Source organism: Colobus angolensis, unplaced genomic scaffold (genome assembly GCF_000951035.1).
Source record: "Colobus angolensis palliatus isolate OR3802 unplaced genomic scaffold, Cang.pa_1.0 Scaffold210, whole genome shotgun sequence".
Classification (NCBI taxonomy): Eukaryota; Metazoa; Chordata; class Mammalia; order Primates; family Cercopithecidae; genus Colobus; species Colobus angolensis.
The window spans coordinates 2,600,132-2,623,341 of NW_012115267.1; the positions used below are offsets into that span (position 1 = coordinate 2,600,132).

Sequence of the window (23,210 nt, forward strand, 5' to 3'; positions counted from 1 at the left end):
ATTTTTAAAATTTGTTTAAATGTGATGGGGGTAGAAGTGCAGTTCTGTTGCATGCATACATTGTGGAGTGGTGAAGTTTGAGCTTTTTATAGTGTTACCATACCCAAATAATGTACATTGTACCCATCAAGTAATTTCTCGTCCCTCACTCCATCACCCTCCCACCCTTCCGAGTCTCCAGTAACTATTATATTCTTGCATATTTAGCTCCTATCTGTAAATGAGAACATGCAATATTTGACCTTCTGTGTCTGAGTTATTTAACTTAGGATAATGGCCTCCAGTTCTCTCCAGGTTGCTGCAAAAGACGTTATGTTCTTCTTTTTTATGGCTGCGTAGTATTCCATGGTACATAGACACCACATTTTCCTTTTCCAGTCTTCTGTTGATGGACACTTAGGTTGATTCCATAGCTTTGCTACAGTGAATAGTGCTGTAATACTCATCTGAGTGCAGGTGTCTTTTTCATGTAATGATTTCCTTTGGGCAGATGCCCAGCAGTGGGATTGCTGGATTTGAATGGCAGTTCTATTTTTAGTTCTTTGAGAAATCTCCGTACTGTTTTCCATAGAGGTTATGCTCATTTACATTCCCACCGGCAGCGTGTAAGCATTCCCTTTTTTCTGCACCCCTACCAGCATCTGTTTTTTTTTTTTTTTTGACTTTTTAATAATAGCCATTCTGACTGGTGTAAGATGATATCTCATTGTGCCTTTGATTTGCATTTCTCTGATGACTAGTGACGATGAGCACTTTTTCATATGCTTGTGGGCCATTTGTTTTTAAATGAAGTTCATCTCTCCCCTCATGAGAAGGGAGATCATGTGAGGTCTCTTGTCACATGGGGACATGGAATTCTTTTTAGTTAAGATGGCAGCTTTGGTGAGTGGTTGAGAACCATGGCTCCAGGGGCAGGCTGCCTGGGTTGAAATACTGCCTCTCCTCTCCTTTGCTAAGCACTCTTCTTACCAAATACAGCAGATAATACTGTGTTCTTAGAGGGGACGTGATGAGGATAACGTCAGACAGCATGTGTAGAGCACACAGGGCAGCGTGGCACAGGGTGAATGCATAAGTGGCGTCAGCTCCTAGGCCCTCCCTGCCCGCCTCAACATGCACATGCTTGTCCTTGTCTCCCAGAAACACAGGACTTTCGCTTGGGTCAGTTTAATAGACTCAATCGATATATTTCTTCATAGAAACTGGGCACAGCAGCCCGTGCCTGTAATGTCAATGCTTTGGAAGGCTGAGGTGGGAGGATCACTTAAGGCTAAGAGTTCGAGACCAGCCTGGGCAATATAGTGAGACCCTGTCTCTACGGAAAATAAAAAGAATTAGCCTGGCATGGGTGGCACATGCCTCTAGTCCCAGCTACTTGGGAGGCTGAGGCAGGAGGATCGCTGGAGCCCAAGAGTTTGAGGCAGCAGTGAGGTATCGTGGTGTCACTGCACTCCACCCTGGGTTACAGATACAGAGCAAGACCTTCTCTTTCTATTTTTTTAGAAAAGATATTTCTTCATAGAGTAAGTCAAAAGAAAAAGATGATCCTCCGAGGCCTGTGTCCAGGGTCTTCCCATAGTGGTCTTCCATGGTTCCATCCATTGCTGTGGGTTTGTGACGTTGTGACATGGAGTATGCATGTGTGGCAGGGACACTTGACCAGGAGCCACCAATACATATGGCAAGTCTGGCCACAGGCTAGGTCTTCAAAGAACCAAATATCTGGGTAGCCTATGAAAAACCCAAGTCACTTGTTTGGGGGTGCTGGTGGAGGACAGGAAAGGGTGGAACAGGATGCAGGTGGCCAGGCCCTTGACGCTCCCACTTCTCTGGGCATAACCCCCGCCACCTCATAATTCCCACAATGTGACATTCCGTCATGTCGCAAAAATAACCAACACAGTTTTGAGCAGTGCTCCTGAAATAGAATCCATGTGATGTATTATTTCAAATATATGATTTCATCTGTTCCTCAAAACAGCACTGAGAGGTAGATATCTTATCCCCTATCCCCCTTTTACAGAAGGGAAGGCCAAGACTCAAGGTCAGCTCCTCAAGGTCATGCTGTTTGGCAGAACCAGGAGAAGAGCCCAGGCCCCTCCTGTCCCTAACCTCTATGCAAACATGATCTCCTGGAGAACTCCTGGAGATATTCTAAGGAGCGTTTGATACTTAGAGATGCACAGTGCTGCTTTCAGTGTAGAGTGCCATTTTTGTAACTCCAGTTAACATGGATTTTTATTGTCTTAACTGGAAAGCATGCCAATTATATGCAAATTTGAATTGTATAATTAGCTTATGTTCTTGAGGGAGTTCCAGTTCTTCCACTGGTTCTGAGCCTGACGAAAAGGAAAATTATGCTTTGGCAAAGAACACCTATGGCCTATTTTGGATTCTCCTCCCCCACACCCATTTTTCCTTTCTCCCTCCCTCCTTCTCGTCCTTCCTTCCTCCTTTCAAAAAAATCCTGACTGTACTTCATTGCTAAGCAGCTTACACAGCCTGAATGAGACCCCTCCATCTGACCTCCACGCAGGTTTTACTTTTCCTCTTTGTTGTTCTCTTGGCAATTAGAAGAACCAAAGAGGCCAGAGTCCTCCGATGACGCCTGCTTGGAAGTCGAGATGCTGTTGCTGAAACTGCTAGAATGCCAGGCATGCTGTCACCTGCAGCTTTGAGACGTCACGCTGACAGTATCACAGGAAAACAGCCTTTTGTGGGCCGTCCTCTATGTGTTCACACCATGTCGTTTTTAAGCTTTAGAGGAAACTGACAAAAGCTTCTTTTCACTCTGTCTTGAGCTTCACCGCGTATTCTTAACCATGTGGAGCAGGGAGCTAACGCATCACAGCCAACTGTATCTGGAGTGCATTTGCTCATATAGCCCTTATTTTATTTTTTAGTCTTATTTTTAGTTTCCTTTGAATATAATAATAATAAAAAACCCGATCATTGAATTCTTAGCCTCAGCCAATATAGTGTGAGGTTAGACATATTGCAGCCCAAGGGAGAATTTCTGCTTGCAAGCTGGTCAGCCTCTTTGCAGCTGACAGATGTAACCTGCCCTAGGGCAAGAGAAAGTCTCAAGGGAGCTTTTCATTTCTTAATATTGAAATGAGCACAGCTTGTATTGTCTTAATCAGTGAATTAAAAAAAATAAAGTTACTAAGTCTCATTTTTTAAACGTGGCATAAGAGGATTTTAAGAAATTGCAATTGCTTTTTAAGTTGCTATTGAAAGTCAATTTTCTCTGTGTTCAGGCAGATTCTGCCAGCAACTCCTAACTAGGTGGTCATATTGCAGTTAAGCAAAATATACCCAGGGGTGGTGAACAGCCCTGTTCTGTGGACCCACCCCTGGGAAGGGAAAGGGTGTGTGTCGTCCACAGAGTGGCTTTACTTTGTCTTTGAACTTGATTTTCATCACGTTTCATAAACTCAGAATACAGGAGTACTCATTTAAAATTACAGCAGAAATCTTCTAATGCAAACTGCGTTCTTTCAGAATATATGATACTTTAGGCAAGGGCTGTATTAAGGAACATTTTTTTCACTATTCATAAAGAAGGGATTCGTGAATGATGGTGAATGGACTTTACAGTCATAATGAAAATGTTTCCATTGTTAATCTGAACAAATAGATGTTATATGAAAAATCTGATGTATTGCAGCTAGTCATTCTTATGTATTTCTTAATTTAATCCAAATTTAAACCACATTTCTTTAAAAGTTCCTCAATTACAAGGGCCACAGGCTAGTCAATTCTGGTTCCCTGGTACTTTGTATAATACCCAAATAGGGACACAGTAAATGTGTCCCGAACCAAACTGAAAAAGTTGCTTTCAGAGCTACGTGGATATGAATGTGAATCTACAGAGATATTATATGTAATATAAACTCTCGAACATGATGTTCCAGGTGTAGAACGAAGATGCTCAAGGGGAGCATCCCAGAATCTTGGGAGAGGGGTTATGCATTTGAAGCCAAAGCATAACTTTGGAATATTTAGAGAACCCTCAGAATTCAACAATACAAGCAAATCAGCTGATTAACAAATGGACACGAGATTAGAACAGACACTTACCAAAGAAGTCCCTTCACCTACAGGATGCCTTTGTATACAGAAGGCAAACAGAAACATTAAAAGGTGCCCAACATCATTAGTCATGAGAGAAATGCAGATGAAAGCCACATTGAGATGCTACTCTACACCAGTTAGAATGACCACATCGAAAAATCATGACAATACCAAGTGCTGGGGATGACACAGGGCAACGAGAACTCTCACGCATTGTAGGGGACTGAGGTGGAGAGCGCAAAGTGGTGTGATCAGTTTGGAAAACCACTGGAGATTTCCCGTCAAGTTTAGTATACTTTTACCTCCTGTGACCCAGCAATCCCACTCCGAGATTTTTACCTAAGAGAAATAAGACCACACAAAAACCCACGCCCAAACGTTTTACAGCAGCTTTGTTCATAATAGCCAGAAACTGGAAACAACCCAAGTGGCCTTCAGTTGGGCAACGGAAAGCTCGTTGAGAAATGCATATGCCCCGGAAGGCTGTGATCTCACCTGTGGCTGCCATGAGGCCCCGTGCAGGTGTTTCACGTGTCCGTGTGAGGAGATGTTTCGCGTGTCCGTGTGAAGAGATCACCGAACAGGCTTTGTGTGAGCAACGTGGCTGTTTATTTCACCTGGATGCAGGCGGGTTGAGTCCGAGTGGTGGGTTATCATTAGTTCTGATAGGTTTTGGGATAGGTGGTGGAGTTAAGAGCAATGTTTTGGGGGCAGGGGGTGGATCTCACAAAGTACATTCTCAAGGGTGGGGAGAATTATAAAGAACTTTCTTAAGGGTGGGGGAGATGACAAAGTACATTGACGAGTTAGGGTGGGGCAGAAACAAATCACAATGGTGGAATAGCATCAGTTAAGGCCGTTTTCACTTCTGTGGATCTTCAGTTGCTTCAGGATGTGCACGGCCAGGTCACCGGGGATATGATGGCTTAGCTTGGGCTCAGAGGCCTGACCAAGAGATGAAGAGAAGGCCAAGTGGAGAACCGTGGGGGTCTTGAAGGTTCCTGTGCTCCAGCACACACAGCCCTCAGCAAAGGTAGGAGTCTGGTGCTTCCAGGCCTGTAAGGAACTCGGTGCCTAATCCTTGGGTGATAATTTGCTAACCAAGCTGCGACCTCAATGGCCACACCTGAAGAAGAATACAGACTTTACAGACTTTACAGAGTTAGTCCAAGAAAGTCACTGAACAACGGAACAGCAGCAGCAGCAACACCACATTGTGGGGCAGGGACATCTGATTTCCAGAGTTGCCACATTATTTAAAATGTCCGGTTTTCAAGAAAAAAGTATGCAACAAAGAAACATGATGGTATCCATTATTAGACTTTAAATCTGCTGTTATAAATGTGCACCAGGAACTAAAGGAAACTGACACAATTAAAGGAAAATGTTAGAGTAATGCCTCAACAAATAAAGAATATCAGTAAGGAGACAGATATTTAAAAACAAAAAAGAACTAAGTAGAAATTCAAAGATACAATAACTTTTAAAACATCACCAGAAGGGCTGAGTTGGCAGAAGAAAGAATGAAAGTGGAAGATAAGTCAATTGATATTATCCAGTCTGAGGAACAGAATTTAAAATGGGGAAAAAACGGTGATGGTTGCATAACTTTGAACATATTTTAAAAACCACTGAATTGTAAGGTTTGAAAGGATAGACCAGGCACAGTGACTTAACACCTGTGATCATAGTGTTTTGGGAGGCTGAGGCAGGAGGATTGTTTGAGCCCAGGAGTTTGAGACAAACCCAGGCAGCATAGCGAGACCCCATCTCTACAAAAAATAGAATAAAAAAACTAGCCGGGTGTGGTGGTGTGCTCCTGTAGTCCCAGCTACTTGTGAGGTTGAGACGAGAGAATCGCTTGAGCCTAGGAGTTTGAGGCTGCAATGAGCCGTGATCGTGCCACTGCACTCCAGCCTGGGTGGCAGAACGAGACCCTGTCTCTGAAAAAAAAAATAAATGAATCTTATATGAACTACCTCTCAATATAAAATGATTATCTAAGGGGTGGGGAAGGCGAAGAACGCAGTTTAGAAAGGGCTCTGGAAGACAGCTCCGAGAGAGATGTGTAACTGAACAGGAGGCATCCTGCTGACTTAGCTTTCTCATTTTACAGCGGAAGAAACTGAGGCCCAGATGAGTGAAACAAACTTCCCAATGCTTCTCATGTAACAGACACAAATGCCTCCAACCATTCTGCAGTCGGTGTGACTGACCATCTCAGTTTGCCACAACTTTCCTAGTGTTAGCACTGAAAGTTCTGCATCCTGAGAAACCCCCAGCCCCTGCAGCCAAGACACTGGGCCACTCTGTCAACAATTCTGCAGTGAGACCATTCCTTCCAGCGGCTCTGAATTGCTGCGATTCTTCTGTGAATGAGAAACGATGGTATTCAGAGGAGTCCCATGGCCCACTGAATTCAGTGCTCTAAACTTAAGCATCTGGTGCGATGCTTGAAGTTCTTTTCTATTCAGCCTTTTGGAATGAAGGCTCTTCCCTTTTAAGAAAATCGGCATTTCATCCCCAAGGTGAAACCCGCTGTCCTTGGCTTTCCCTGAAAAATGAAAAGTGGTTTTCTTTGTGTACTAAATGCTAAGCATATAACAAAAACAGAAGTTGTAGTTAATTGATTGCAGATATGAAAAAGCAGATGATAACCCCTCAGAGATCTATACAAAGACAGGGACAGAGAGAGAGAGAGAAGATCCATGTCTTCTGAAACGGAAAGCTATGAAAAGAAAACTCATCGAGGAAAAGTCATTTGACTTATTTTTCAAAACCAGCAGACCTCAAAGGAAAGCCCAGATCAGGAAGAACCAGCAGTCCTTGAATGCATGATGGATGGAAACTCTCCTGCAGGTGGAGGAGGGTGCACTGTCCGAGGCAGAGCCAATGGGTGGTGGCACATTTCCGCTACGGGACCCTGAGTTTCATGCTCTGGCCCCAGGAGGGGCGGCTTAGCCCTGCTGCTTTTCAGGCCAGGGCTGCAACCAACCCTGCCCCGCTTGGTGTGTCCTCACCATTCAAGACATGCAGGAGAGAAGGGAGGACCCATTCCCCTTGCATCTGGGAAATTATCTTGGAATCTGTGAGTGTGGGGAGGTGAAGGGTGACAGGGAAGTAATGGGAAAACACATGATGGCCACCCACTTCCTCTGGGTCCCCGCTTGAGCTCTGTCAGCCTCACAGACCTCGCTGCCTGCAAGCAGGTGAGCCTCAGAGGCACCTGCTGTCTTTGCCTGGGTTCAGGTGGTTCCTTCAGTCTCCTGAAGTGGCCCCTTGTACCACTGTGTTTGCAGGCCGTGGAAGATCAGAGGGTGTGCAGCTGGGTCTCCAGAGACGAGTGTGCAGAAATAGGCCATAGCTTGATGCCTCCAGCAGCCTCTCCATCCACCTCTGCTTCCATCTTTTCCTGTGGTTGAGCCCCAGGGTCCCGTCTGCTGGGTCCCCCTCGCCCTGGCCTAGCCCACCTTTCCAGTTTATCCTTGATTTCACCTGGTTTGCTCTCCCTGCACTCTCCTCTGGACCTGTCAGCACCCTCACATACACCTCATTACCCACCCCCGACCTCCATGCATTTGGTCATGGAGTTTCGTCTGCTTGCAGCAGGCCCTTCACACCCCACTCCTGCCTGCTGTCAAATTCCCAGTTCAGCGCCTACCTCCTCCTGCATTTTCCCAGCAGGATTAACCTTTCCTTCCTCCATGCCTTCAAAGCACTGTTTGCGCCTCCATTTCCGCACATCCCCTCTGCCTCGTGTGGTGGATTTTCACTATCCTGTGCGTCCTCTCTCCTCCAAGGGAATTCTGACCCGCGGGGGAGCAGCAGTCCTCATCCCTCCCTGGGGTGTGGCTGCAGGTGTGAGGGAACTTCTCCTGCCTGAGCCTGCTTCCCCAGCACCTGGTACGGCACCTGCTTGTGCTGGGCACTGCAGACACGTCGTGGGAATTGCCTGTACACTCTTCTGAGAGCCCATCAAGGGCAGGGCTTGTCCTGTTCATCCCTGTGTTCCTCACGGCTAGCCTAGTCCTTGCCACACAGCCAGTGCACAATAACAATGGTCAAGATTCATTCATGAAGTGAAGTTGGAGAGTTTAAAAGCTTGTTCACAGAGAAATCTGCTCGCTTCTGCCGAACTGTGCTAACTTCCCAGCCCTTCGGTATCACACCCCATGCCTGGGAAAGCCCGGGAAAACCAATGCGTGAAATAAAAGGTACCGTCGGGCAGTGCTGCTCCAGTGTCCTAATGTGAGGGCCCAGGGTGATGGAACCATCACTGGCTGGAACATGGCTGGTCACTGTGGCAAAAGGGACGAGTAGGGACGCTTCCGCTAGTGCTTTATAGCTTCTGCCTGGAGACCACCCGTGTGACTTTCACTCGCAGCTCACTGGCCAAAGCAAGTCCCATGGGCGACCTGACTCCAAAAGGAGGGTGAGGGAGTTGGAGACCACTCGTGCAGTTGGCCACACTTGCCTGCAAGAGCAGAGCTGCTTATACTCTAACCTCGCATGGGATTCAGCAGGTCTGGGGAAGAGCCCAGACTCTGCATTTCTTGCAAACTGCAGGCTGTCTGAGGAGCAAGGGCAGAGCTGTGGAGCCAACAAGCTGAAACAAACATTCCTTCCTCTCCTTCTCCATCCTCCCCCTCCTCTGCAGAGACATAACTCAGCTTGTAGCTCTGTCGTTCTACATTGCAAAACAAGAGAAATATCCTTGGCAATCTGAAGACACTGATTTACCTCGAGGGTGCAGAGGACACAGAGGAATAGATAATGAAAGCCATTAGCTGTGTGACAAACTCGCAGAGTATGGGAAAGGATGGAGCACAGGAGCACTGCAGCTGTGCTAAGAAGCCCTGTCGGTCCAGCTAGAGGCCGTGCATTTGCATAAGCAGGTCTCTTAATGGACCAAGTTAGATCTAATTGTGTCACCTCTTTCTCTCCTTTCCCTCCCAATGAGTTCACAAAGCTGGGAGGGTCAGTGAGCTCTGATGGGGGCTTGTAAAGGCTTCAGCCCCTTTGAATGGCTCCTTGTCATTGTCACACCGCGGTGGCCTGGGTTTGTCCTCCTTGCGTGTGCCAGCAGTGACTGATGACTCACGGGGACAATTCCATTGTCCCAGAGCCTGGAGCTCCTGTTGCTCCGGGGTCCTCTTTGGTGTTGAAGAGAAGCACTCACCCCCTTCTCAGAAGACACACACACGCACACACTCCGTACAGGCTTAGTAAGCCCAGCCGGTCAGCGCCCAGTCAGCTGTCCCCCTTCCTTGTGCCTGAACCGCAGGGAGTGGGGGTGCTTCTGCTCTGCACCACTGAGCCAGAGATGCAGGAGCCTCTGCCCAGCTCAGAATAGATGATGTTTTCTTATTAGTGGTTTCATTTAAAAGCCATGCCAGTCATTTCACATTTTTTTCCAGAAGTTTTGATTGACAGCTATCTGGTCAACCTATGCTCCCTATGGACTAAAATAGCTGACTGGGCATTGTCTGGGCGTATTAAACCGGCGTGTGTGTGTGTGTGTGTGTGTACACGCACGTGTGCACACGCAGGACAGAAGCATAGCATGGAATTTCATGGGGTGGATGTAGAAGGAATTGAAGTGGTCTCGGTGCAGAAGGTGAGGGTAGGAACCAAGTGAAGTGCCTGGTACAGGCGTCCTACTGCCGCTAGAGGGCGGAGTGAGTCTAGAATCCACATGCCCGCATCCTGCCTGCGAGTTTTCCCCTAAAGCAGCTCAGCCGGCTCCCAGACAGCAGCTTCAGGTTGACCTCTTAGAAGTCCGACCCTCATTTCCGATGGACTCAGAGTCATAAATTAGATTTCTGTTCTAGGAAACTCATTTCATACCACTACAATACTTTAAAAAGTGATCACAAAATGAAATACACATGTGCATTTTGCAAATAATTACATGAAAACCTAACACTTAAAGCTAAATTCCTTTGGTGGGTGTAGGGGATGTTGATTGCTTGGATCAGACATAATGAGGCTTGCAGTCTGATGAGGTATGAGCTGCAGGTACCGTCTTTCTTTCCTGTGACTTTCCCTTTAGCAAGCACAGCCATTCCTCCTTGCCACAAGGGCCTTCAAACTGTGATGGAAATGAGGGGTCATCTGTCTTGGAAACAGGCACCGCTGAGTGGATCTGCCTGCCCATTTCCAGAGCCCTGTGCGTGGCGACTGCTGGGGGATGGGCAGTTGCAGTGGTGACTCTGGGTTGGCGGCTCCGTCCACAGGATCTAATCATGGCTGGATGGACCCCAGAGGGCCATAAAATCCTTTGAAATTGTGAGCAAATATTTGATTGTGAGTTTTTTGGGTAGAGCGTCCAAAGCGTTCACTGGAGTCTCAAAGGAATCCATGGTCCCCAAGAGACACTGTTCACATTCAGGTTCCTTTCTAGTGATACTTTTTCTAAAAAGTGTCTATAGGTCAGTTCTTCTAAGTCCTTCTAAGGACTTCTAGAGATAGTAGTGATAGTTGTACGACAAGGTGAATGTACTTAGCTGTACACTTACAAATGGCTAAGATGGTACATTCTGTGTTGTGTATTTTACCACACACACACACACACACACACAAAGAACACCAAAAAGGAGACTCACTTGAGCCTGAGAGGTCGAAGCTGCAGTGAGCCATGATGACGCGACTGCACTCCAGCCTGGATGACAGAGTGAGACCCTGTCTCCAAAAACAAAACAAAAACATGGTGTCCCTAGGTCAGTCCTCCTAAGGCAGGGGGTGAATGCATACACCTGGCATCCTCGTATGCACAAACACAGCGGTGCGCATGCAGGCCCCTCCCTCCCATGCATGTGCCCACAGTTGCACAGGCATCAGCATCTCTAGAGCCAGCCCCCTCCAGTCCCTCCTGGCCCCGCTCTGTAGAATTCCTATACAAGGTCCTTGTGGATTTGTATCATCCCTTTGCACCTCTCACGTGTCTCAGGACAGAATACTCAGCATCCCAGGGGCTTCCTTACCCCACAGCCCCAAATTCCGGGGACAGCATGGATGTGGCACGGGGCATGGAATCCAGACCTGGATTCTTGTCCCAGACCCACTCCTCACCCTTGTGGATTTGAGCAAAGCCTGTGAATTTGAATAAGGTCCCTAACTGCTTTGGGTTTCCTTGGGTAAAGTAGAATAACGGCCCACCCTGCAGAATGACTCGCCTGATGACATGAGACAGGGAAAGGGAGGCACCCTGCAATCCGCCTCTGCCCCATTAAAGAGGCCCTGCAAACTAATCCTGACATCCATTAGAAAATTGACACTGAACCGGGTGCTTAAAACGCAAATGCTGCTTTCCTGGCACTCTGAGTATGTCTCCTGTCATCTCTTAGAATCGGGAAGTTACTTGGGAAGTTGGTGGCACCTGGTATTTAGAGGGTATATCTCCCTTTGGGTGGAGGGCAGGCAGGCAAGTCCAGCTCTCTTGCCATCAGGTGACCTGGGACAGCTCTCTGTTAGCTTTCTGTCTTGATAATGGCATCATGGCCACTGGGATCAGCTGGGTGGGACAAGAGAAAGAATGGCCAAGCCACACACTTGGGGCAAGTCTTCTGCTGTCACGTTCCTTTTGCAGTTCTCTAGAGGAGTACAGGGTCAGCGCCGGAGGCTGCTGATATAACAGGCTGGAGCATAACGAGGTGTCTGTTGTCGGTGTGCTTGTCATGTTCCAAGATGTGTATTATTTGACAGCTAAAGAAACAATGAAAAGCAACAAAATATGGCATGTACATATGGTGGAATAGTATGCAGCCTTGAAAAAGAAAGGGCATTCTGACGCATGCCACCTCCTGGAGGAAGCTCGAAGACGTTAAGTGAAATACGCCAGTCACAGAAAGACATACTGTGGGATTCCACATATATGAGGGAGCTAGAGGAGTCAAATTCAGAGAGACAGAAAGCAGAATGGGGGCTGTCCAGGGCTGGGGAGTAGGGGAACAGGGAGGTTTTATGCAGAGTTTCAGTTCAGAAAGATGAAAAAGTTCTAATGATAGTTGTACAACAATGTGAATATACTTAACACAACTGTACACTTAAAAATGGCTAAGATAGTACATTTTATGTGTATTTTACCACAACTTAAAAAAAAAAAAATCTCTTGAGCCTGAGGGGTCAAAGCTACACTGAGCCATGATCACGCCACTGCACTCCAGCCTGGGTGACAGAGTGAGATCCCGTCTCCAAAAACAAAACCACAGAACCACCACCAAAAACCAAAGAGATGGCCTGTGAAATAAACATCACATGTTTTGAGTCCTGGGGACGTGAGCTGGAGAGGGAGAGTCTGACTCACATTCGGGCTGATCCATGTCTACAGCTCCTTTGGATATTGTATAAACTATTAGGCTCCTGGGGCAGGGCGGGATTCTTGTCCAGCCACGTGTGGGAGGAGTCCAGAGCCAGGGTTCAGGGCTGGCCTCGGCTGCTGACCGGTGGCCGTGGACATGCCTCCCCTCTCCCCAGGCTTCCCTGTCCTCGGCTGAGAAACAGGAATAAGAACCCTCCGTTTTAGTCAATGGAAGGCTCCTGTGAATAGAGAGTGGAGGCCCTTTGGAAACACTGTGGTTCGGGACAAACCCAGGGTCTTGGTCTCCACTCTGGGCTGTGGGTCTCAATGCCTTTCTAACCTTGCCCACTGGTGCCCACTGCCACCTGTGCTGCCAGGAGCCATCCTGCATTTCCCAGGGTGGTATGAGAGCGTGTCACCTCCGTGCAACAGGCTGAGACACTCGGGCGCTTGGAGAATCTCAGTGATCCTAATCATAAGCTTATTAGCAGGCTGCAGTCAGCGGAGTGATCACATGTTCATTACATTTATTACAAGAAAGGCTGTTTACCGGCCACCTTAGAAGGACGGATGGGACCTGCTGTGCCCGGCTGGCAGGCCTTCTGTAGGGAGTGACGCGGCTGCTGCTTGTGCATCTGTGGTGTTCCTATGAGTCACTGGAGCTGGAGACTGAGCGGAGGTGGATGAGGCCAAGGGGATGGGGGGCTCCATCACAACCTATGGACGCCCACCCGCCTTCCTGCCCCAGAGATCTGCTCAGCTGTAGAAGTGGGGGCTCTGCGGGGCAATGTGGATAGGGGCTACTTAAGGAGGGCAGGATGGGCAGGCTAGCTTTCACCTCTTGGGTGGGGATTTTTGGGAAATGGAGCCAGCACTCTGCAGTTGTTAAAACATACCAGGCAGGCTGAGTGTAGTGGCTCACACCTGTAATCCAAGCACTTTGGGAGGCCAAGATGAGAGGATCGCTTGAGGCCAGGAATTTGAGAGCAGCCTGGACAACATACAGTGAGACACTGTCTCTACAAAAAAAATTAAAGTGAGCCAGGCATGGTGGTGTACACACCTGTAGTCCCAGCTTTTCTGGAGGGGCTGAGGTAGAAGGATCGCTTGAGCCCAGAAGGTAGGACCTGCCATCAACCATGATTGTGCCAGTGTACTCCAGCCTGGGTGACAGAGCAAGACCCTGTCTCAACAACAGAAAAGCCAGGCAAAGCAGGGTGCACTTTCTGTGCCCTCTCTGGGTTCCTCGTCCCAGCACAGTGAACTAGGTAAGGGCCCATTGCATAGGCAGAAAGCTGAGTCCAAGGAGAAAATGACGACAGAAGGAAGGCACAGGAGGCTTCCTGGGGCCATTGAGGAAGAGTCTGTGAGAAAAGCACAAATGACCAATTCTGTTAGGTGACCTTCTGGAAATTCCCTGGGCCAGGTGTCGCCCCACATGTGTTACTGTGCGCAGCCCTGCTGACCTCCTCCTAAAAGGTCAGCGGGACAAAAAAGAAAAAGCCACAAGCAAAAGTCAAGATACCTGGAGTCAGTAAGAGAAAATCTAGGGGGAGCTAGGCTCAGGTCGTTCCTCCCCTGAGGTGGAACATAGAGAGAAGGGGCATGTGGGACGGGCTGTTGGTGTAGCCCTGGGGGTACCTGGCCCCACAGGCTGGAGTAGGGAGTTGGGCCAGGGCTACCCTGGGCAGAGGCAGGTGCTGGGGTTGAGCAGCAAGAGTACCTCTTTCTAGGCTTTTGAGCCAATCTAGGCAGTTATTTCAACCAGGCAAGTCTGTCATGACCTGAACTCATTCTCCATCCCCAAAAGTGGCTCCATAGGGCCTGGAGGATGAGCACAGTCCTGTGAGGGCGCCTGGGTGCTGAGGCCGGAGCACCACTGCCCTGCCTCCCTCCATCCAGCACATTCCTTCTGGTGACACCCCACTGTCACGGGTGCAGCCTCCTTACTGGAAGGCGCCTAAAGATTCGGTGGGTGATGTGAACAGTTGTGTCTCTGCAGTCACGAATGGTCCACCGTTTTTATGGGTCCTCCCTGTGGATGGTGGGAGAGGGGTGAGGCCATCAGGCTGCGTATTACGTGGGTCCGTACCCTCTTCCTCCTGTCCAGCTCTCCTCTCCTTCCTGCTCCTGAGGGCCAATGAGAGGGAGTAAAACCAAGATCAAGATCTAAGGCCTTCCATCTGCTCCAGTTCATTAAGGAAAAGTAGATGACCACAAGCACTGGTGTGCAGCCATGATCAGTAACACGCTACCCAGGAACCCCTGTCCCAACACTGACTGGAACACCTGGTGTGTGGCCATACCGCAGGAAGAGGGCTCGGGAGACGGGCGTGCACCCACGCTGACACCTGCATAGCTTGGCCCCGGGGCCAGGTTGACCAGTGGACTTGCAGGGGTCCCAGGGGGACCATCGGTAACCCAGAGATGACAGCCTTCATCCCCCACCTCCCCGTGCTCCTGCACCACCCCGCTCTCCCGGCAGAAGAGCAAATGGGCTTTTTCAGGAGCCGCAGATGACAGGGTGGCATCTTCTGTGCTCCTCCCTGCAAGGACACAGCGCCACAGTGCCGCCATCTAAAGACTGAACCCGCCCATGGAACTGGCCAGGGCTCTGGGACATGGGAAGTGGCTGCCTGAGCTCCGTAGTTCCCTTCTCCTGCCCACCATTCCTTCCCAGGCCCCAGAGGAGGTGCTTGGGCTTGAGGTAGCAACAGGGACCCAGGTGGAATCCAGAAGTTGAGAGAATCTCTGAGAGGTCCCTAGAATCCATAGTTCATTTTCTCGTTCCTTCATTCATTCATTGCACACGGTGCACGAAGCCCGGAGATCAGGGAGAGGCACAGACCGTCCTGGGGAGTGGAAGTGGCTTGGAGAACAGAAGGGTTGTTGTAACGCAGCGTCATCAGCGCTGTCGGGCATTGCGATGCCAGGAGAACATAGCATGTGGAGCGGCTTCTGCCTTCAAGAATCGAGCAGTTTTCACAGAGGTGGGGACATTTGGTCTGGGTCCTGAGAGATGGGTAGGAGTTCCTGCGATGGGAAAGAGGAAAGGACATTCCATGGAGATCATGTGCAAGGGAATGGAACATTCAGGAAATAGGTAAATAACAACAATACCAAAGAAAATAGTGCCCAGGGGGAAGGGAAAGGCTGAAAAGGTAGAATATGGTGAGGGAGACGATGCTGAGGGGTGAATCAGGGAGAAGGGCCTGGGGTGGAGCCGGAATGGGGAGAAGGCCCAGGGTGGAGTGGGAGGGGGAGAAGGATTTGGGATGGAATGGGATGGGGGAGAAGGGCCTGGGGTGGAGTGGGCCCGAGAGAAGGACTCGGGATGGAACGAGATGGGGGAGAAGGGCCTGGGATGGAGAGGGACAGGAAGAAGGGCCGGGGTGGAGTGGGATCAGGGAGAAGGGCCTGCGCGGAGCCGAACTGGACAGGGAGAAGGGCCCGGCGTGGAGTGGGATGGGGAGAAGGGCCCGGGGTGGGTTGGATGGGAGAGAAGGGCCTGGGGCGTTCTGACTTGGGGGCCAGGGAGAGGCCCCCTCCTGGGTTTGGGGAGGTGCTGGGGCAGGCCCAGATCTCCCAGGCTCCCTGGTGAACAGTCCGGGCAGTGCACTCTTGGAAGGTCACCAAGCCTGCAGGGCCCTGGAGGGAGAGGTCGTGACTAACTTAATGCTGTCACTTGTGCCGCACACAGCGGGGCCCACGTGGGGGAGGGCGAAAGAGCAGGGCGGCTGCGAAGCCCACTGAAGTCAAGAGGTGAATCAGAACAGTGGCGGAGGGAGACCCCACGGCATGCGTGGAGTTGTCCGAGGGGAGTGACTTGCAAGTGAGGCCGCGGACGAAGGAGGACCGGGAAGACACTAGATGTGACCTGTCGCGGTCCCTTTCCCCTTCCTTCCCACCCAGTCTCTTTTTCGTCCTTTCCCCCAGTTTTGGCAGCCGGTGGGGGGGTGGGGGGAGCTCCGGGAAGGACAGCCGCAGCCTGCAGGTGGACACCACGCTCCTCGCAGGCCGGTGGCCGCCACCTCTGTCCGCCACCCGACAGGACAGGACCGGTCCACGAGGTCCCAGCCCGAGGACGCTGCGGAGGCGTCGGCGGCCCCATGGGCTGCGGGTTCCCTGCTCGCCCGGGAGGTTTTTCTGAGTGAAGTGTCTGCCATCTTGTGGCCAAGGCTGGTACTGCCGGGCCCACCCGCAAACCTCCCGGAACTTCCGGGCTCCCCAGGGGGTCCCTGGGCCGGTCGGTGGCTGCGAGGGGAGGAGGAGGGGAGCTGGGCAGTGGTGCCCGCCTCCCTGTATGAACCCACTTCCTCCCACGCTGTGCTCAGAGAATCTTCTGGAGAAGCAGCTGTGCCTGGGAGGCCGCCCTTGGGCCCAGGAGGACAGGGAAGAGGGCGGATCCCAGACACAGGCCGGCTGGGAGGCCTGCACAGGGGCGGCTGCAGAACACGGACGGCGCCCGGACGCCCGCACAGCGCAGGGCTGGGAGCGAGGCCCCCTCAGCAGGCGGTGCCTGCCGCGCAGTGGGTGGGCCCTCTGAGGACCCTCACACCCGTGGGCAAGAGCGCGCCCGGGCACTGGGCCGAGTAAGCCTGTGAATCCCGCTCGCATTGTGAACCCACAGCCCTTGGGATCCGATTTTTTATTTGCTATTTGGATACAGCTGCGAGAGATGAGAGATTATTTGACCTCTCTCCGTTCTCCGAACTTGCCTTGGACCAGGAGCGTCAGGCCCTCACCGCGCCTTTTTCTCGTCTCCAAGCTCTCCGGGGCTGCCTGGAGCAGATGGCACCCCCCACAGACGTCGTCCTTACTGTCGTCACCAGAATATTCCATTTCCACGGCCACCTGGCATCCCAAAGCCTTCCTTCAGTGGGCAGCTTCTTCACAGGCAAATGCTAGCGATCGCTCAAGTCACACCGCGGGCACACACTCCATTTCCAAGGAGGTCATTGCTAACTCGAAATCTACCCGTTAGTTAGCCAACCCCACATGCTCATTCTTAGAGAGGTTCTGTTCGCGGAAAACAGTCTGGAGCCAAATGCAGTGTGAGCTGGGGCCCAGTCATGGAAACAGAAAGCTCCGTTCCATCAAGCTGGATGGGTTCTACAAAAGGAATTCGGTGTTACAGAATCGTTAGCAGGGCTGTGAAGGTCAGGGAAAAGCACCCCAAGATTTCAGGATACCAAGATGTTACTGAAATTGCCAGAAGTCATTGCTGATGGCATTCCACGGACTCTCTGGAGAGGGCCGGGAGGAGCTGGCAGAGTCTCGGGTCTGCTTCCTGCAGAGTCCTGCGCTCATCCTCACAGCTGCGCCCTGCAAAGAATAGCTTCTCCTTTTACGTAGCCTGCCAAATTTCGTGTGAGTTTCTCTCATTGGTGGAATCTGAAGCAGGGCCTTGCTGGCAGCAGAATCTGGGGAATGCAGTCTGCGAGCTTTCCGCCTGTGTGGTACCAGGGTGAGCTGAGAATGTCAGGGACCAAGGCACAGTGTCTGACACACACTTTTAAATACGGGTGACAATAATAGGACTTCCTTCCCGTGGCTCTGGTGAGGCTAAAATTAACATGTGTGAAGTCTTTGCACAGATCATGGCATATGGTAGACCCTCAATAATTGCTAGTTTACAAAAAATTGTCAAAACTATATTAGAATGACTCCTTATTCTCATTCCTGACCCCTGCAAGAAAACTGACTGCCTCTGAGCTAGCTGGTCCAACCCACCTGCCTTGATGGGGACCCTGCCCCTTATCGTTCTGGACCTGCTGGGCCTCAAGATCTTGGATCGGCCTTATGCTGGCTCAGACGGCAAAACAGAGATACAGGAAATAAGTGACATTTTTCAAGAAAAACCTGAGGCAGTGAATCCTGCTGAATATTAATATTGAATGCACTGTGCTTGGCAGACTTGAAGACCATCTCACATGGACCAGCGGACAGTCAGAGTGTGGTTGGTCCCCTTGTAAAAACACAGGTCCTGGCTCTGCTTTGCAGCTCTGTACCAAATGGAGGAAGTGAGAGCGGGTTGTGGCCCTGTGCTCACGTGCTCCGAGCAGCCTGCAACAGGAGAGAATTAGGGCACAACTGAAATCCAAAGGGGAAAAGAAGCAGGCTGAAATCCACGGGGAGCAATGTCTATTTCTTAGTCTGTCTCCTGCCCCAAATAGTCCCTCTCTCCTCTCCCAGCTCGTGTTGACGCGTGTCTGTCCCTGGCACCAGATGTCACCGGGACATAAACTAGGACGCAGAGGGCGGTGATGAGCCACAGGCCACGTCCTGCCCTGCCCTGACTCCCCAGGATCCCTGGCCTGGAGTTCAGAGCACAGACCCCCAAGTGACGCCCTGCTCACCAGGATGTGCCAGCAGGGTCCTGCTCCCCAGAGCCACAGCGAGTGGGGGGACCCTCTGTCTAGCCTGAGAGTGGGCTGGGGTCCTGTTCCTGAGCTGGTGGGCAGATGGGATAGTGCCAGGTAGAGTTGCGGCCATTCCTTCTGTCCCTGCTCCATCCCTACCCTGTCCACCCATTTCATTCTCTCCCACTGCAGCCCTGCTGAGCCCTCTCGGGGACAGGCAGGGAGCCATGCTTACCTGCTGCTTCCCCTGGGAGAGCTTTGGGGCAAGTTTCAAACAGACCCACAGCGTCCAAACCAGGGCCCCCAACTTGCACCTGGGACAGCAGGGATGTGGGGGTACAGTGTAAATTACAGATTTAAAAATCTGATATCAACCTGATTTCAGTTTCCAGTCAACTGAAGCATCACTCCACTTGCAACACACAGAGCCCAGCCCAAAGGAACGCACTTCTCGTCCCGAGCCACGCGTCTGCTCCCTGCAGCCCTGGCCCCTCAGTGCCACCCCTCGCAGGGGCTGTCTCTCTAGCATGGGAGCTGATGGTGCCTTTCTGTGTCCCCACAGGTTCTTTCAGAGCACGGCTTTGGCCCCGTCACTACCGACATCCGAGAAGGACAGACTTTCTACTACGCGGAAGACTACCACCAGCAGTACCTGAGCAAGAACCCCGACGGCTACTGTGGCCTTGGGGGCACCGGCGTGTCCTGCCCAATGGGCATTAAAAAATAATTTCTCCCCACATGGTGGGCCTTTGCGGTTCCAGTAAAAATGCTTTCAACAAATGGGGCAGTGTCTGTGTGATTCACAATCATGGCATTTGAAGTGCACAAAGTACAAAGGAATTTATAAAGATCTAGTTTTCTGAAGTATAATCTACAGGAGGCGCAATGGCAAGTTGATAAAATGTGATTTATCTCCTAATAAGTTACGGTGGGAGCAGAGCTGTGCCGTTTCCTGCGTCATCTGGGGTCTGAGTGAAGACAGCGGGGACGCTGTGTTCACCCTTCTTGGTAGAAGCTAAGGCATGAGCTGGGAGGTGGCTGGACAGGGCGGGGGACCCCAGAAGTCCTTTATCTGTGCTCTCTGCCCACCAGTGCCTTACAAGGTGCAAACGTGTATAGCCTCGATGACTCATTCACTGAAATCCTTCGCTTTACCAAATCTAGACATGCATAGGGGCTTTTTCTTCCTTTTCAGTCCTCTCTGTGTAGAGAAAAGATGTGAGTCTGCTTGATGAATTCTAATGCTTTGCTTAGAGCTATGAGAAATGTTTGTTTTAATAAAAACCTGCAGTCCAATAATGCAAACTGCCTGACGTCTCCTCTGTGTTTGACTTGCTTAGGTAGGATATTTTTAAGTGCTGTAAGATGAGCTTAACGGCTCTAAACAGCTTGGGAGGGAAAAAGCCTCAGAGCCGTTTACCCCCAAATGGGAACAATTCGGATTGAAATTTTTGGTAAACATGCACACCTCTAGCTCCCTGCAACCTGAGTAATAATAATTGTTCTCCAGGTGCCTGTCACATCCCTCACATCTTAGACTATTCTAGTTAGAGCAGACCCCTTCAACCCCTACCCTTAAGAACCTTTATATTCCAGACAAGGAGACGGGGGCATGAGCAACACACATGTAAACAAATGACGAAATAAGATGATGTCAGGTTCTGATGAAGGATGTGAAGATGATGAATGGGATAAGACAGTAGGTTGCGTCTGGGGACTATGAGATTGTGTTCAGGGCTGTTTTAGTGAGGTCGGTCAGGGAGGCCTCCGTGAGGTGGGTGAGACTTGAGGTATTAGTCCGTTCTCGCATTGCTATGAAGAAATGCCCGAGACTGGGCAATTGATAAAGAAGAGAGGTGTGATCGGCTCACTGTTCCACAGGCTGTACAGGAAGCATGATTCTGGCATCTGCTCGGTTTCTGGGTAGGCCTCAGGAAACTTACAGTCATGATGGAAGCAGGAAGGGGAACAAGTGGGGGTACCACTTACTTTTAAATGACCAGATCTCAGGAGAACTCCCTCAGGAGAACTCCCTCAGGAGAACAGCACTGAGGGATGGTGCTAAACCCTGAGAAGCTGCCCCCATGGTCTGGTCCCCTCCCATCAGGCCCCACCTCCAATACCAGGGATTACAATTCAACAGGAGATTTGGGTGGGAACATGGATCCAAACCATATCACTTGAGAACCAAATGAACTAAATCAGCAGTCCCCAGCCTTTTTGGCATCAAGGGCCAGTCTCATGAAAGACGATTTTTCCTCAAGTGGGTGGTGGGAGGAAGGGGGATGGTTTTGGAATGATTCCAGCACATTACACTTATTGTGCACTTTATTTCTATTATTACTACATTGTAATATATAAAGAAATAATTATACAAGTCACCATCACATAAGAATCAGTGGGAGCCTGAGCTTGTTTTCCTGCAACTAGATGGTCCCATCTGGGGGTGATGGGAGACAGTGACAGATCATCAGGCATTAGATTCTCATGAGGAGCATCAACCTAGATCCCTCACATGTGCAGTTCACAATAGGGTTCACGCTCCTATGAGAATCTAATGCCACCGCTGATCTGACAGCAGGTGGAGCTCAGGCAGTAATGTGAGCAATAGGGAATGGCTGAAAAGACAGATGAAGCTTTGCTTGCTTGCCTGCCACTCACCTCCTGCTGTGAGGCCTGGTTCCTAAGAGGCATGGACCAGTCGGTACCAGTCCATGGCCCAGTGGTTGGGGACTCCTGAACTAAATAATTCAAGATCTAAAGGAGGCAGCATGTTGGGAATACACTAGTGGAAGTGGAAGCTGTTCCATCAGTAGAGAGAACTCTCACTGAGGCAGGTGGAACCAGGTCACGGAGAGCCTTCGATGGGATGAGATAATGGGCTTTTTAGTTTATTCTATTTAATTGGACCCCATTGGAGGTTTTCACACACTTTCTCCTGCTCCTCGGATGTCCCAGTGCGGATATGGAGCAGGGGAATTGATTGCATGGATCTGGATCTTGGAAGGGATCAGAGGAGGAGAGATTTCAGAATCCCCAGCATATACACGGCGTTTGAGGCCATGGGACCAGCTGAGATCATCTAGGGAGAGACTGGAGCGAGAGAGAAAGGGTTTGAACATTGAGTGCCGGGTGTTCTGACCTGCAGAGGTCTGGGAAAGAAGGAGCAAAGGAACTGGAGAGGTGACCCCTGAGATAGGCGCCGGCAGCGAGTGTGTCCTGTAAGCAAGTTGTTTATAGAGTCTGGGGAAAAGCTTCGGCCAACTTCCATGTTCAAAGCAGAGCAAAGTAAAAACTGACGGGGCATCCAGCCCTTTGAGGAGGGATCTTGCAGTGTTTCAAGTGGCACATACCTTGAATCTTGCCCTAAGCCTTCCCCAGAAGGAACCGGGATCTTTTACCAAGGTGACTCTGCACTGGTGAAATGGAAATAGCTCAGGCCTTGTAGGAGTTATTAGCCACTGCTCCTAAGCATGAATAGACCAAGGTCCACTGCAGAGTGGGGCTTATGAAGACCAGGTGACAGATGGGGTCTTGCTGTGAGTCTGTCTCTCAGTGGGTTCAGTGGGTCTGAACAACAAGCCTGAAGTTATTTCCCCACTCCCAGAATGCATAGTGTGTATTAGCCATGATTCCAGCGTCTGCAGCTTGATCTTTCAACATCCATTCACCCCACACGCATATGCCCCTGACCTCCTGCCTGCCTCCTCCTCACCCCTGCTTCTCACTAGAAGGAGTCTTTCTCTTAGGGGTGCAGGTTTGGTTTGGTTTGGTTTGGTTTGGTTTCGTTTGCTTTGCTTTGCTTTGCTTTGCTTTGCTTTGCTTTGGTTCGGTTCGGTTCAGTTCGGTTCAGTTTGGTTTGGTTTGGTTTTTGAGATAGAGTTTTGCTCTTGTTGCCCAGGCTGGAGTTCAGTGGTGCGATTTCGGCTCACTGCAACCTCCACCTCCCGGGTTCAAGCAATTCTCCTGCCTCAGCCTCCCGAGTAGCTGGGATTACAGGCATGCGCCACCATGCCCAGCTAATTTTGTATTTTTAGTAAAGACGAGGTTTCTCCATGTTGGTCAGGCTAGTCTCGAACTCCCAATCTCAGATGATTCACCCACCTTGGCCTCCCAAAGTTCTGGGATTACAGGTGTGAGCCACTGCACCCAGCAGGGGTGCAGTGTTTTAAATACAAACCGATTGATCCACAGTTCACAGCCCAACCACCTCCTCTGTCTGACTCTCACACTCCAGGCCGCTCTCCGGCTTTCCCAATCGCCCCAGGCCAAGTGCTTGACAACTAGGGACAGCCCCTGTGCCCTGAGCTGCTGAAATTATTCACACACGCCTGTCCTGAGCCTGTTCATTCTGCCATTCCTTCCCATGGAAACCACAGTAGAGGATCTGTCCACAGTTTCCACCCCCCCACCCTCCAGTTCTTCCCCTTCTCTTGGGACCTGTGAGTAGTAAAACTCTTCTTTTTTTTTTT

At 50.4% G+C, this 23,210-nt stretch overlaps 1 protein-coding gene across 2 annotated transcripts in view; it reads left to right on the plus strand.

Moving 5' to 3' along the window:
* Positions 1-20,040, plus strand: part of MSRA (methionine sulfoxide reductase A) — a 338,282-nt gene extending 318,242 nt beyond the window's left edge. For both annotated transcript variants that reach the window (XM_011942814.1, XM_011942813.1), the window contains one exon: positions 19,301-20,040. In XM_011942814.1, coding sequence (XP_011798204.1) covers positions 19,301-19,465 — 165 coding nt within the window. In that variant the 3' untranslated portion in view covers positions 19,466-20,040. The remainder of the gene's footprint in view (positions 1-19,300) is intronic.
* The last annotated feature ends 3,170 nt before the right edge of the window (positions 20,041-23,210 follow it).